General features: G+C 38.8%; 1 protein-coding gene across 1 annotated transcript in view; it reads left to right on the plus strand.

Moving 5' to 3' along the window:
* ANKIB1 (ankyrin repeat and IBR domain containing 1) overlaps positions 1–16,292 on the plus strand; it is a 2,275,843-nt gene that overhangs the window by 1,996,215 nt on the left and 263,336 nt on the right. Inside the window, 1 exon segment of the mRNA XM_044067672.1 lies at positions 7,433–7,578. Within this exon segment, the coding sequence (XP_043923607.1) occupies positions 7,433–7,578 (146 nt within the window).

Raw genomic sequence — 16,292 nt, forward strand, 5'->3', positions numbered from 1 at the left:
TTCATCCAGAAAAAAGGAGCTCATTGCCCCACTGTACTCATCCCTCATTACACCCATTATAGAGTACAATGCCCTGTTTGGTATGTACCTCACAAGACATCTGCAACAGCTGGAAAGGCTGCAGACATACCTCACTAAAAAATCACAGGCCTAAAGCAGATGCCCTATGCTGACCGTCTAAAAAAAACTCCAACTATACTCTGTGGCATATCGCCTACTCAGAGGCGATCTCTGCATAACATACAGGGCCATGTCAAACCCTGAGCTGTTGGACATGCTCCACTTAAAGAAATCCCAATCCCTCTGAGCCACACGCTCCAGGGATCTAAACCTTGTCATCACAATGAACAAAACATGCTGGAGGGATAGGTTCCTGACCCAGAGACTCCCCATACTCTGGAATAGACTGCCCATACATGTCAAGCAGAGCACCTCCTTGGCCCTCTTCAAAAGGAACCTTGACGATTGGATGGGAGATGTGATCCCTGGGGTGAATTTCCTGTCAGTCACCCTGCTAGACAGGGGTCCAGGGAAGTAAATATTGTGGGAAGAAATATTCAGGGAATTGTTATGGCTAGGCTTGTATAGACCCTAGGGCCAATAGCCTAGTACCATCCTATGAACCTAAGACTGTAATTTTAGTTTTTCTAAATTAATAGATACCTTGTGAATTAGAATTTCAACATATTTTATATTTAACTTTTTCATTTCTAAATTCACTGTCTTATTTGGTTTTATAGATAACTTTAAATTATCTATTTTAGACTGTAAAACATTTAGTTCTCAATCCCATTCCTTCGTTTTTTACATATATACCAATTTGTAATTTTACCATTTAACAAAGCCCACAAAATAACATGTGCAACTTTACCATAATTATTAAATTCCAGAAAGGTATTTAAATCTATTCTCTAAAATTTTTGATTTTAACTATATATGCTGGAAGTCTATTACAGTGTATTAAATTATTAGGCTTTAAGGTAAGATTAAAAGAAAGTGCATTATGGTTGGAAAAAAGACTAGAAACTATTAACATATCTTCAATATTAGAAAACAAGCTACTGGAAATGAAAGTTTGGGTACCTTAGCTTTATGAATAATGATTGTAATCAAATATCTTTTGATTGCAAATCCAAAGCACAATAACTCTTAAGCACTACAGATTGCGCAATAGAAGGTAGAAAGGATTGTTGCCAAACGTAGGGAGCCCTGGACAAGAAAACATACCCATGATCATATAAAGGTATTGGAGATATTTTGGAAATTCTATAAAAAGGAAAGGGGAAACCAAAACATCAGAAATGAAAGTATTCCTGGAAGACCTAACTATGTCAAAGTTAGAGGAAGTTGAGTCTCAGCAGTTAATAGCTAAAATAGGAAGGGGTGAGATGAAGTGGTGATGTACAATCAATCAGCAGGGAAGTCTTCTGGAACAGATGGTGTTTTTAGAAGCTAGAAGAGAAGAAAGTGATAAAGGTTTTGTTTGGCAATGTTTTGAAAGTAGAGACAATACCATCTTTTTTGGAAGGAAACTGTGGTGACTGTATTACCCAAAGAGTTTAAAGACCCATCGGATGCAGCTTCATGTAGACCAATTTCAATTTTCAACCATGATTATAAACTTTGTCTATATTTGCTAAGAAAATGACAAGGGTGTTGCCATATTGCTAGATATGGATCATTGTGGTTTTGTGTTGGGTAGTCAAACATTTGACAACTTTAATAGAGCAATGATGATCCAGATGGAAGTAGTGTGCAATGAAATGCTACTATAGCTGGTGGTTCTTCATGTAGAGAAAGCAGTCAGTAGAATAAGCTGGGATTGTATGAGTAGGGTAATGGAAGCATTTGCATTCCCTGACAGAATAATAGGGTTAATTAGGAGGATATATGATAGCGCAGAGTCAAGAACTGAAGTGGAAATGTTCTTTTTCAACAAGCTGTATTTGTACAGAAGATACAGGCAGGGGTGATCTCTTTCCTTTTTGTTATTGCTTTATACATAGAGCTTTTGTCAAAGAAAATAAAGGACTCACAAATTCAAGGATATAACTAGCATGATAGGTAACGTTAGCTATATTCACACCTGATATTATTTAGTACTTGATAAATCCAGAAAAGGACATTTCAATGTTATGAAACATTTTGAGAGTTTCGTATCTCTGCAGGATATAAAATAAATGAAGTTAAAGGCTATAGTGGTAAACTGTTTACTGACACATGAATTGGCTGAGCAGTATATATATATATATATATATATATATATATATATGTATATATATATATATATATATATATGGATCTACATTAGTAGATCAAACATATTACAAGTTCAAACCACATATGACCGAGACCATATTTTTGAACTTGTAATAGTTCGTACTATGAAGTAAAAAAAGAAAAAAAACAACAAAAAACAAAATTAAATGTCTGTTGCAGGGGGGCAACACCCCGCTGCACCCCCACACCCCCTTACTTAAATATACCTACTCCGAGATCGCTACATTGTGGCAAAGGGAAATCTTCCCATTCCGCACTGTACGGAGATCTCCATTTAGTCCGATCGAACATTTACAAGTTTGAACATGTGGTCTCAGCCATATGAGGTTCGAACTTGTTATATGTTCGATCTACTGAAGGGGACCCATATATATATATATATATATATATATATATATAAAGTAAGGGGGGGTGTGGGGGGCATATTATAAACATTTTAAACAATACACAGTGATACTTACAAGTACAATAAATAACTGTTTCCAAAAGAGAATATATAACCAAGATATGTGGGGGGCTTCACCCTCCCCCTTACTTTATATACTAACTCCAGGGTTGCACTACAGTGGGGAAAAGGCCATTTATAACTTTCAACAAAATGAGTTTCAGTCAAGTGAGCTTTCAGTGAAGTGGTCCTAGTAATTTCATTTTCAGTCAAGTGAGTTTTCAGTCAACCGTAGTAGACCCATAGATATATATATATAAATATATATATATATATATATATATATATATATATATATATATACACACACACACACACACACATATATATATATATATATATACACACACACACACACACATATATATATATATATATATATATATATATATATATATATATATACACAACACACACACACATATATATATGTGTGTGTGTGTGTGTGTGTGTGTGTGTGTGTCTGTGTGTGTATATATATATATATATATATATATATATATATATATATATATATAAAATATGGGTCACCTTTATTTGACTGAAACTCATTTGACTGATAGCTAGTACTTGCAGTGCACTGTAAGGCAAATAACAGGGATATGTCCTCTTTCCCAGTGTAGTGCGACCCTGGAGTTAGTATATATAGTTAGGGGAGGTGTGGAGGGTGCAGCCCCCACCTAGTTTGGTTTTAAAGAACAATATAACACAAAAAGTACAGAATTTGAACCAAAATAGGTGGGGGTCTTCACCCCCCCCAACTATATATACTAACTCCAGGGTTGCACTGCATTGGGGAAGAGGACATATCCCTGTTATTTGCCTTAAAGTGCACTGCATGTATTACTTGTCAGTCAAATGAGTTTCAGTCAAATGAAGGTGACCCATATATATATATATATATATATATATATATATATATATATATATATATATATATATATATATATATATATATATAAAATGTTGCAGTGGCTAAGTATATTGTAGAAAAGATACCAAGCAGATGACCTTAAGAAGACTAAATGTCCATGGACATAGATGGTAATGTAAAGGGAGTGGAAATATTTTTACTTCCTTTGGTTCAGTACATAGGCCAGGAATACTTTTATTCACCAGAGGAAAAGTTATGGATGGTAATATGTACAGAGTTAAAGGAATTAATTTGGGAATGGAAAAGAGAAGGTGTAAAATAGGATAAGTTGATTCCTGTTGTAGAACAGTGGAGAGAAGAACTATCCTATCTAAAGGCATCAAAGGTATGCAGTTGAGGCTAACATATGTAAAGCAATCAGAATAATGTACATCAAAGTGTAAAAAGATGACAGAACAAAGGGGTACAGAGAAATTAGAGTATTGGAAGCAAACCACTAACGAGAATAGTAATAATTATATGGGATGTTGTATTTATAAATTGGCAGGCAATATTATAAAGACCAAACCAATGAAGAAACAGAGAAAGAAGATACTGCCATAGGAATACGTACATAAACCAGACAAGCTGTGCCAGGAACTAAGTGGAGGAAATTAACAAAGGAACCTTACTGCTGACAGTTTGGAGGTATGCAGGGGAATATTCTGAGACACCACAATCTCTGGCATATCTCACTTCATATCCTTACATATTTTTTAATTGTGTCAGACGTGTATTGGAGTATCCCATTAAACAAATGCTAGTAAATAAAATAAATTGTAATCTTCGTATACTATAGTTATTAGACATTTAACTTTTCTTATATTATAATCAGTAGATATTGTGGCCTTGAAATTCTGCATGTAGATACTACTGTGATGGATAAAAATGAAGGCAACCCTATTAAATGGTATTTATATTTTGAGAAGAATAGGTTCCCCTCATTTGGTAGTTATTTCTGATATGTAAGACTATTTCAGTGTTGTGCCTTTGAAACCCGACGTCTACAATAATACCTACTATGAATTTTAATACAGAGTTAGGTAGACTTAATTGTAATTTATCCTTGATGATCAGGATAGATGGAGTGATTTATTTTCAAGAGTTTATTAATTAGAAGAAAAATTAAATTACATTGTTGGATATCTTGAAAGCAGTAATTTGTTATATGCAATGCAGTATTGATTTTTAAAGTTTTGATATATTGCATATATTTAAAACTGTATACATTATGGTTATCTGTTTAATGACTTGATAGGTGATCTCTTGGACAGTTGATTCTCACTTGTTTGAATGACAGCAGTATGGATATGGCGAGAAGAGTATTTTGTCTTTTGAAGGCAGCTTTACAGTGAGCTGTTTGATGTGGTTTGGGGTAGCAAAGTGTTCAGCTGTGACTGCTGAGAGAAGAGGGTAATGGATTCTTCTTGCTCTGTTGTTGGGTGTCTCGACAGAGTAATGACTGAAAATTGGTGTGATTTTCTGTGAGATATACTAGTTATAAGTGTTCAGTAAGATGTTGATATTTGTTTGAGTGATGTTGCAACTAATTGGCTTCTCAAAAAATGCAGATGAATCACTAGGTCTAGGAACTCATTGTATTCTTCCCAAAATTATTAGCATAGGTGGGAGCCATTATAGCACCCATGGGAACACCACTCACTTGATGATACATGTCTCTATCAAACTGATAAAGTTGTTGCCTAATACCAGCTGTAACATAATATACACCATGTCAACATTCAATACTTGATCATCTGTTTTCCTGTCTAAATAAGCTCTTATCATATCTAATCCTCCTTCTTTGGAAATTACAGTATTGGGAAGCAGTATCCAGAATGACTAACAAACAATCCTCCACATCACATTCCATATCTGATTAATTTGGTAAAAGTCATTAGGTAAAAGATTCCTTACATTTTATTAAATGGATTGCAAATCTAGTTTATGTAGAAACTGATTGTGATTAAAGTGGAGAATGTCTTCCCTTCTGAATATGTGCAGAAAGTAAAGTGCATCTTTGTTTTATTGCGAATGTTTTTATTGTATGGGATTCAGCCATTGAACAGTTTAACTCATTCTCTCCAGTGCAGCTTGTTTGAGTGTGTACCTTTAACTCTCAGTGGGTGTGGCTTGAGCTTTTAAAAAAAAAATGAAGTTATCACCTTATAGTTCTAACAAATATTCATTGTCAGAGGTCAAATATCAATACAGTTGTGTTTGTCGTCATGTATGCTTCAAGGTAAAATATTCTGATAACTTGTACGTAGCATGGTTTTAGAATTATTAATGCAAATGTGATCAAGCAATATTTGACATCTAGAGGCACAATAGAAGGTAACTACAGAAACGCCTGGATGTGTACTTGACTGTAATGAGTTAAACGGTTTGTCATCTACTGAAATGGAGTGTCTAATTATCTCAAATTTTAAGAGAATGTAGGGACAAAATGGGTGAATTGTTTTGATAAAAACATTTGTAAAAGTGAATTTGGCACCTTTTTCAATAAAGTTCATAGGAAGTAAGTAAAGGGGAATAAGTATCTGGATTATATAATTATGTGCACAACTCACACCAAGAAAGGGATAGTAGTGTCAGTTTATTCAAGCCCCCAGATTAACTACAGAAGATGCTGTCTTTTTGGAAAATTGTGACGAGATTGTTTAGTTTAAAAATAAATGGTTATCCTTAGCCCCTGATGCAGGCAACCTTTTTGGAGGTTCTGAGAGGGAGAACTAAGGTATATGCTCCATTTATCGTGGTAGGAATTGCGTTAAGTAGAAAAAAACAGGAGTGGATTTGAGAGTGTCACTATACCTGTCACATTCATTAATGATAGTAGAGAGATTAAAAGTAGTATTGATTGGCATTGGAATGTATTGAATAGGCAGCAGGCACTCTCTGGTGTGATTGGTGGTAAATCGAAATTGTGGATAAAAGGGCTAATTATCAAGAGAATATTAGAGAAAGGGCAAGCTGTATTATTATTATTATTATTATATGAGAAGAGGGAAACAAATAAATCATCTGGTCCCTATTCATATGTTGTAATATACATTATAGTCTAATTGGTGACTGTACAATCGCTGTTAATTTAGGGAAAGTTGTATTTTTAAGCACCACAGCAAGATGGTTTTACATCTGAATTTATTAAAGGAGTAGTGAAGCAGTGTTATTCTGAGGATGCGTCAGTTGTACTCTTCCTTGTTCTGTTTTGTATTTTCAGTTATGAGTTGTTTGTCAGACGATTGTATTTTTACCATATGTTGATGTGGTAAATAAAATAGTGACAAAATGTGCAGAACATAATTTTTTTAGCAGAAGACAAAAAACAAAATGTACTTTTAAGCATTTAATACTCATAAGTTCTGAAGAGGCATCTCTCTGTAGCCAAGATGTAATGAAACCTCTTCATTAGACACATTTCATAATACAAAGCATGTGGTTAGTATGTGTCTTGAAACTGTAAAAACAGACTTTTCAATACTGCAGTTCAAATGATATGCTTGCTAGTTGGTCATTGCAGATGTCTGTGCTTCTTTTTATTTAATTGTTACTGGAGATTTTGTTTAGTTTTATTAATAAATACGATTGGGGATAGTAACAGCCATTTTGTGGCAAATTGCATATTATCAAATGACACCTCCGTTTTTTTTTTTGCAAAAAAAACAAATGCGTAAATAAGTATAGTGAACTCAGTGCTTGTGCTTTTTAAGGAATGTGTTGGTACTTATGGTATACTAAGTAGTTAATATTAGTAATAGTCATGCTTTGTGGTGATTTCTTCTTTGTAGCCCAGGGAATTTCTCCCGGAACTATGTTCATAGAAGATGCTGTAAAGGAACTGCTGAAAACTCGGCGCATTCTTAAGTGTTCTTATCCATATGGATTCTTTTTGGAACCCAAAAGCACAAAGAAAGAAATTTTTGAACTTATGCAGGTACAGTTTGGTTACTTTAGTCAGGATATATGAAGGTTTTGATATTTATCTGTTGTATGTGACAGATATAATATTTTTGATACAATGTTATTTTAAATTTAAAATGAAATACTCTCATTCTGAAGCATCGTTGTTTTACACTTAATTTCATTTCCAGCTATATTCATCTTGTTGTATGTGGTTTTGAAAAAAAGTGTAGATCACAGTGTGCTTTTTTGTTTGATTTTTTAGCTTTAATGTTTTCTCAGTTTTTTGCTGTAACCACACCCACAAAATGATGCAGTGGTAGGTATCAGGCAGTGATTTGTATGCCTCTTGCAAGGCATTCTTAGCAAGCAAAAACAACTTTAAAAAAGCATCTTCTTACATTGTGGTTTCATTGCTGCATCATCACTTATGCTAATTTTGAATGTAAAGTGCTTCACTTGCAAGACATAGTTGACAGCTTGACCTTCTAAAAAGTAAGAAGCTCTTAGAGATGTTTTTAACATGGTGGTGTAGTAACCTGTACATTAATTTAGGTTGTGAGGCATTGTCGGTTTGGCCTTTCATGGTGTCATGGCAGGAATTTTCAGCTCTGAGAAAATTGTCAAAAGGACATCTTTATGAACAAAATAAAAAGTAAAAGCAAACACTTTTTTGCATTAAAAACCTATATTATACAGCATTGTTGATAGGACGGAAATTGTATCCACTTTCAAGGGATTATTATTCACATTTCTTTGGAAAGTCAGCAGTACACTTTAAAGACACACACACATTTGTATGTGTCTTTGTGTGTGTATGTGTGTGTGTGTGTGTGTGTGTGTATAGATCTGTATTTATCTATTTGTATATGTGAGAGTATATGTGTGCTTACCCCTACTATCCATTCCAAGACTACCATAGATTACTAGGAATCTCCCCACTGATCTTACCCACAGTCTTACAGGTATCATTTTTTGAATAGACCTTTTGGAATTAATTGCTTCTCTCCCACAGTTCACAAACTATCCTTTCCTGGATTAATTTCTCTTTTTGCAGAAGTCCTGGAAGTGCCATTTAGTTGATTACCCTCTCCACAACTAATTGATGTTTTCCATCAACCCCAGCAGTATTGATTTGATGGGTAGGCTTTCCCAAATGCAATGCACTCTGTCATGCTTACCTACCACATTGTGTAGGTGGGCTGCCTTTGCTATGCACATGGACTGAACTGTGGGTAGGTCCCCTTTCTCAGAATAGGAGAGAAGCCCTTCAATCTCTTATTCTAGCCCTTATAGGTTAATAGGTAAGTACTAGACTAGCTGCCCTTGTAGGGGATTTTGAGCCTAGCCAATTTTCTATTTGGTGCTTGAATTATCCTATCCCATTTGGGAATTAGATTGGCCTTGTCCATCCCATGGTCAATAATTGTATGTTACCCCTAATGAGAATAACTAGGATTAGACTAAAGATAATTTGAGGGGACCCATGCACAGGATAAAGCATTTAGTCCTTAACAGGACTTTTTAAAGCTCAAATATAGGTGTATTCCCAAACCCTGCTTAACAGTAATGGTACAGGGAGATATGTTGCCTCCGTACCAGTGAGCCGGTAAATTTAAAAGATAGATATTTTATAGGAAGAAATCCAAAGTACTCAAATGAGCTTCCATATTTTCTGAAGAAAGCTTTGTCAATAAATGCCATCATCAGGGTTACTGCTGGCAGTCTTTTGTTTAATTAATTTATGTTTGCATCATTACCAACAATGTTGTGGTACTCCAGTTCATTTCCCACCTTAGCACTACAAACAGGACTGAATGGGTGGAGTCATAATCTGTTAGTCATATTTTTTTAATTGTATTCCTTTCTTGAAGCCATCTTTGTCAGTAAGAGAGTTCCTCATCAGCATTTTATCAACTGTTTTCCATCAGTTCTGACCAGTCTAATTTCAGTGGAACTTAACTTGAATTCACTGTCACTGTTGTTAAGGCAGCAGGGATGCTAGGCTTCAAAACTTCCCTGCTTTAAGCCAACTCTGTTGGTATAGAAAGACAAAGCTCTGACTACACTCTGCGTAACCTGAGGTTGACTAGCAACTTGAACGTCTGCTAAAGCTAGTGGGAGGGCAATAAAGTGATGAGGTTCTGCGTGGTCACCTCTATTTTGTATGTGTGTGTGTGTGTGTGTGTGTGGGGTGATGTAATGATGGCTGCATGTCATTGTGGAAGTCCCAGTGGAAGCCAGGCAACAAGCAACAGCCAAGCTAGGCATATGTTGTGATTGGAAGTGTTGCTGTCAATTGAGTATAGACATTCCATCTGGGTGAAGGCCATAGCTACTGTGTCACGCCATGGATGTTCTTCATTCCACATTGCTGCAGTCCTAACTATTGGGTAGTCCGCTGTCCAGTCGGCCCGAATACCAAAGTATATGGCTGACGTCGGTCACGGCGCATTAGACTGACGTCAGTACGTCAGGGTACTAATGCGCATGACCGACGTCATATCCTCAGTCTTTTTTGCCGCATGGTCCGATGCAGAAGCAATTTTGCGAGTGCAGGTTGGCGTTCTGAAAGTTTCTGAAGTCAGAGTTTCAGACCGAATCAAAGTTGGCTAAGTACCCGCTAGAATATTTTGGTTTTTTCTTGCCTCAGTATTTAACCGGATGTCAGAAAAAGTGAATAACTGTATTTCTTGTGGGAAACAGATACCTCATAGGGATTACCATACTTTGTGTATACCTTGTTTAGGGGCCTGAGCACGACGTTGTTGGATGCCGCTCTTGTGCAAGATTTAACAAACGCACTATTAAGAGAAGGTTAGACTGTGCCAGGTTAGTGTTTGGGAAGCGTTGTAATTATAAAATGCCGTCGGATGTTCCGACGCCCGCTTCGGGCAAAAAACGCAAGGATAAAGCAGCTAAGCCTAGAGTGGAAGAACCGACAGTCCCTGACGCCGGTTCTTTAGAAGGCTCTGTGGAGCCGGAGGTTCTGCCAGGTGTTTCTTTGGAGTCTCAGGGAGAGACTTTATTGTTACAGGATGTATCCTCTCAGGAAGTAGGCCAGGCTGAGGGGGCTTCTCAGGTGGCTGTTCTTCCCTCTCTTCCTAAGGTGGTTAGAGCCTCCCCCTCTGTTTCCAAGGCTTCTTTGAGACGCAGGCCTAGTGTAGCTTCAGTGGGGGTTTCTCCTAGTGCTTCAGGGTCTTTGCCTAAGAAACATATGCTTAAAATGGCAGAGGATTTGATTACTATGATTAGAGGTTCTATGCCCCCTCCTGATAAGAGGCCTAGGGTGGAACCTGAGTTTGAGAGTTTTGGGCACTGTTCGGAGGCTTCTGAGTCTTCGGCTGAAGACTTGCAGGAGTATCCTCCTTATTCTGATTCTGATGTGGATGATTCTACTCCTTCAGCTTCTCCTCCTGAGGATTTTTCATTTTCAGAGACTCTGCATTTCATGAGGGAGCATTTTAAATGGGAAGGTCAAGATTTCTCTGATTCCAGGAAGAGGCTTAGGGAATTCTTGTTTTACCCCAGCATAGGCCTTTAGCTATACCTCCGGTTCTGAATGTGGTGGAAGATGTTTTGCAGAGGCTTCCCTGAATCCTGATTCTTTGCCTCCTGCACCAGTTAAACCGGATAGGTACTATAGGGTGCCTGAAGCTCATAAGTATCTTTTCAAGAGTCCTAGGGCAGACCCGAAACTGTCTCTCAGGGGCCTAAAGGTGTGAAGGCTTCTGTGGTTAAAAATCCTGTTCCTCCTGATAAAGAGTCAAGGGCTTTGGATAGATGGGGAAAGAAAGTGTATACTTCTTCCACTTTAGCCATGAGGGCATTGAATTGTCAGTTTCACATGTTAAAATATCAGAATTACCTCCTTTCACAATTGAAATCTAAGGTGGATGCTCTGGCAGAAGGTATTGTGTGTAAAGAGTTGCAGGATTTAGTTCATGTGTCTGAACAGGTGGGTAAACATTCCTTGCAGTGTGGTTTTGATGCTGTGCAGGCCTCCTCGAGGGTGGCTGCCACTGGTTCTGTTCTTCGTAGGCACGCCTGGTTGAGAGATCAGAACTTAGCTGAGCATGTTAAGACAAGGATTTTGGATGCTCCTTTACAGTCTGATGTGTTGTTTGGTTCGCCTGTTGAAGCAGTTTTAAAGAAAATGGAGGACAAGGCTAAGTCTATGCAAACTGTTAAAGATTTTTGCAGGTGCAGCCTCCAAGTTTAGTAGAAATTGGCCTACTAAGGGGTGGACTTATCCTGCTTATGATTCCCAGTCTAGGGGTAGGTCTAGACGTGGTAGGGCAGAGCTCAAGGTTCTTTTAGGCCTAGGACAGGGAGTTCACCTGCTCAGACTTCTGGTGAGGGCAGGGGTCAGTCCTTCGTAAGCAGACCCAATGACCTGCCTTTCGGCTGCCAGTACATTCTCGCCTGGCAGCACCTCTGGGAGGAAGGCTGTCTCTTTCAAAGAAAATTGGGATTTAATTACCCAAGACAGATGGGTTCTGGATATCATTCACCACGGTTACAGGTTTTATTTCCATACCTTGCCTCCTTTCAAAGGCATGCCAGACATTCCTCCTCTGCAAAGAACAGAGGCTCACAAGCAAATTTCTCTGTTGCTCCAAATAGGAGCCATTCAGTCAGTTCCTGTGCCAGAAAGGGGCCTAGGATTTTATTCTCGCCTGTTCCTAGTACCAAAGAAGGGGAACACGTGGAGACCAATTCTGGATTTATCTATCCTCAACACTTATCTGGACATTCCCAAGTTCAAAATGTTGACGTTACAACAGCTTTTACCTCTGCTGGGCAAAGATCACTGGATGGTAACTTTAGATCTCAAGGAAGCTTACCTTCATGTGCCTATAAGGCTAAGTTGCAGGAAGTATCTGCGTTTTCGAGCTGGAAATTCTCATTATCAGTTCTCTGCATTGCCCTTTGGCTTATCCACTGCCCAGAGTATTCACAAAGGTTCTGGCTCCAGTGATAGCTTACTTCAGGCTAAAAGGAATTCAAATCTATCCTTACTTGGACGACTGCCTGATTCTGGCTCAAGAAAAGGAAGACCTTCTACAGCATTTGGAATATGTTATAGCAGTGCTAAGATGCCTAGGGTATTCTGTGAACGAAATAAAGTCCAGTCTAGTACCCTCTCAAGACATGTGCTTTCTGGGTGTGAGACTGAATACAGCAGCCCAGATGGCCTTTTTAACCCCGGACAAACAAAAGAATCTATCCAGTTACTTCCATCAACTATCTCTTCAGTCCGGGCTGACTGCAAGGACAGTCCTTCAAGCCTTAGGGTTCATGGCATCTTGTATTCTGGTGCTTCCCAATGCCAAACTGAATATGAGGAAGCTACAATGGTATCTAAAAAATCTATGGACACAGCACTGCCAGGATTTGGACACTGTCATTCAAATAATACCTTGCATTCAAAAGGAATTTTGTGGTGGGCTCAGGAATGTCACCTAAACAAGGGACTCTCTGTGACCCGCCAGAGGCGAGTCAGATTCTAACGACGGATGCCTCAGACATTGCTTGGGGAGCTCATCTAGATGGAAAATGGATACAAGACAAGTGGCCTGCCAGACTACAACATCTACATATCAACATGAAAGAGATGTTAGCAGTCCAGTTTGCATTAATGGCTTTCAAGGAGTTACTTCTTCCAGGGCAGGTGTTGATTCTAACAGACAACACAACTGTCATGTGGTACATCAACAAACAAGGGGGAACACATTCTTACCTATTGTGCAGGCAAGCAATGATTTTATGGGAGACTGCGCTCAGCTTGCAACTAACTCTTCAGGCAAGGTTTCTGCCGAGCACAGAACTCCTTAGCAGATGTGTTAAGCAGGCAAATCATGGATCCCCACGAGTGGAAACTGGATCTTCATGTATTTCAAAATTGACAGTGTCATGGGGAACTCCAGACATAGATCTGTTCGCTTCTCCACTAAACCACCAGCTGCCACAGTTTTGCACGAAGGGATTTCATCACACAGCTTGGAAAGTGGATGCTCTTTCTTTCAGTTGGAAAAATCTTCATGTGTATGCTTTTCCACCTCTTCCTCTTCTCCCAAAGGTGCTTCTAAAGGTCAGACAAGACAAGCCAAGGATGATTTTAATAGCTCCAGATTGGCCTCGGCAGCACTGGTACCCATTACTGAGGAGTCTGGTAAGGAAGCCTCCATGGCCTTTACCCTTGATTCCACATCTGTTGTCTCAGAAGGACGGTCGCCTGCTCAATGTCAAGCTTCACTCTCTTCATCTAACAGCCTGGCATATTCTGTTTTGAAAGACAGCAGGTCTCAACTTCCTCAACAAGTTTTAAATGTGATTATGGAAGCCAGAAGACCTAGTACAAGGAAAGTGTACGCAGAAAAATGGAAGAGATTTTTATTTTGGACTGCAGCAAAGAATTTGGAGATTTCGGAGCCTAATTTGAGTGTGGCTCTTCAATATCTTACTGAGTTATTGGACAAAGGTTTGTCTTTCTCTTCCATTAAGATTCATGCTGCAGCAATTTCAGCTCACTATGATTGTGACCCACCATTGTTTTCACATCCTTTGTTCAAGCAATTTCTTAGAGGGGCAAAGAATATAAGACCCCCACGAGAGCTCCTACTCCTGCTTGGGATCTCAATTTTGTGTTGGAGAAACTTACTCTACAACCTTTTGAGCCTCTTGGCTATTGCTGAACTGAAATACTTGTCATGGAAGACTGCTTTTTGTTGGCCATTACTTCTGCAAGAAGGGTTTCTGAGTTACAGGCCCTTATGGCGGTTGAGCCTTTTTGATTTTTCATAAGGATAGGTATCATTACGACTAATCCTTCCTTTATGCCTAAGGTGGTTTCTAGTGTGGCTTTAAACCAAACTATTCATTTGCCTACTTTCTATGCAGATCCCCAAAATAAAGGGGAAAAGATTTTGCACACTTTAGATGTACACAGGCAATTGCGTTATTATTTAAGCAGGACTAAGGATTTTAGGCAGTCTCAGCAGTTGTTTGTTTCTTTTGCTTTGAGTTCGCAGGGCAAGCCTGTGTCAAAACAAACTATTTCTAGGTGGATTGGGTTCTGCATTGCATTTTGTTATTCCCATCATGGCAAGGAGATTCCAGCTGGGATTAGGCCTCATTCCACTAGGGCTACTGCCACTTCAACAGCATTTCTAAGGGGGGTGGCAACTAAGGATATTTTGGAGGCAGCTACTTGGAGTTCAGTGCATACTTTCTCTAAGCATTACCACCTTCCTCTCTACTCTAAGTCTAGGGCTGGTTTTGCCACAGCTATTTTGCAAGGCATGTTATCAGCTCCTGCTTCCTTATAATTTGCCAGCCTCCCTTACCTCTGCTTTGGGATTCTACCCAATAGTTAGGACTGCAGCAATGTGAAATGAAGAACATAGTACAGTTTTGTACCTACCATAAATGTAGATGTTCGAGGATCCACATTGCTGCAGTCCAATTTACCCTCCCTCCTTCCCTCTGTGTTTAGGGGTGGTTGTGTAGGTGAGTTTATATTCTGGTACCTTTGTATATATTGTATATATTTTTGGTGCAGGTATGTTTGGTGTGTTTTGGTTTTGGCCTTGTCTTTTTAGGGTCTTCTGACATCTGGGGCAAGAAAAGACTGAGGATATGACGTCGGTCATGCGCATTAGTACCCTGGCGACTGACGTCAGTCTAATCCCCCGTGACCGACGTCAGCCATATACTTTGGTATTCGGGCCGACTGGACAGCGGACTACCCAATAGTTAGGACTGCAGCAATGTGGATCCTCGAACATCTACATTTATGGTAGGTACAAAACTGTACTTTTCCATTGCAAGTGTTGTGGCCCCTGGGCTTTGCTGTTCCTCTTGCACCTTATGGTACCTGGTAGTAGAGCTCTGCTGCTAACTCCTTCCTGGAAAGGTTAAACACAAAGGACAAACTGCTGAAAGGTAAGATTTGGAGGAGAAGTAGCTTAAAGAGCGCTTGCTGTGTAGTGATAAACCCCTCAAGAGAGAGGCCCTTGAACTTTATTAAAAAAAAACTGTTTTGGTATATAGCTGGACACTGATTTTGGATAGTTACAGGACTACTCCAGATCATATTATTTCACCTGATGGAATCCAGTATGCTGCTCGTTGCCATTACATACACCAATGACCACCTCTGGAACCATCACTGACATCAGGCCTGTGCTGATCTTTAGGTTACTGGCCACTTATGGGTCTGCTGCTTATGCCATACAGTTGTTGACTTGTGCTTCTGCATGAGTTTGAGTTCACTTTCAGGGGCATCAATCACTTAACAGCTGTGCCCTCTTGTTGTTATAAAGTACTTTATATAGGAATCCTTAAGTGCTCCTAGGAGAATTTTCAATATATATGCTGTTTTTTGTGTGTGGCTGTCACGGTACCCATTTTGTATCCTCATCTAGTAAACGTTCAGCAGTAGTCATTCGTATGCCATTTCTATCCACCCAGGTCCAGTTCCTCACAACTTTCTTCTTAACCCAGTTCCTGTGTTTCTGTGTGAAGTGCTAATTATTTGATTTTCTTCTGGGGTCTTTCATTAATCAGAACATTCATCCAGTGAAAGTAGTTTTATGCCTGCAGAGGTAGCAGTCAGTAAACTCAGCACTCTCCTATGGTTCTGCCCTTTTTTTTCTTATGAAGGATCCTCTTTCCTGCTGACGACATTGAGGAGCCACCACTCAAGAGGAGCAGATCGTCTCCTCTTCATATATATATATATAT

This window comes from Protopterus annectens, chromosome 3.part1 (assembly GCF_019279795.1).
Source record: "Protopterus annectens isolate FY-2018-M chromosome 3.part1, PAN1.0, whole genome shotgun sequence".
NCBI lineage: Eukaryota > Metazoa > Chordata > Ceratodontiformes > Protopteridae > Protopterus > Protopterus annectens.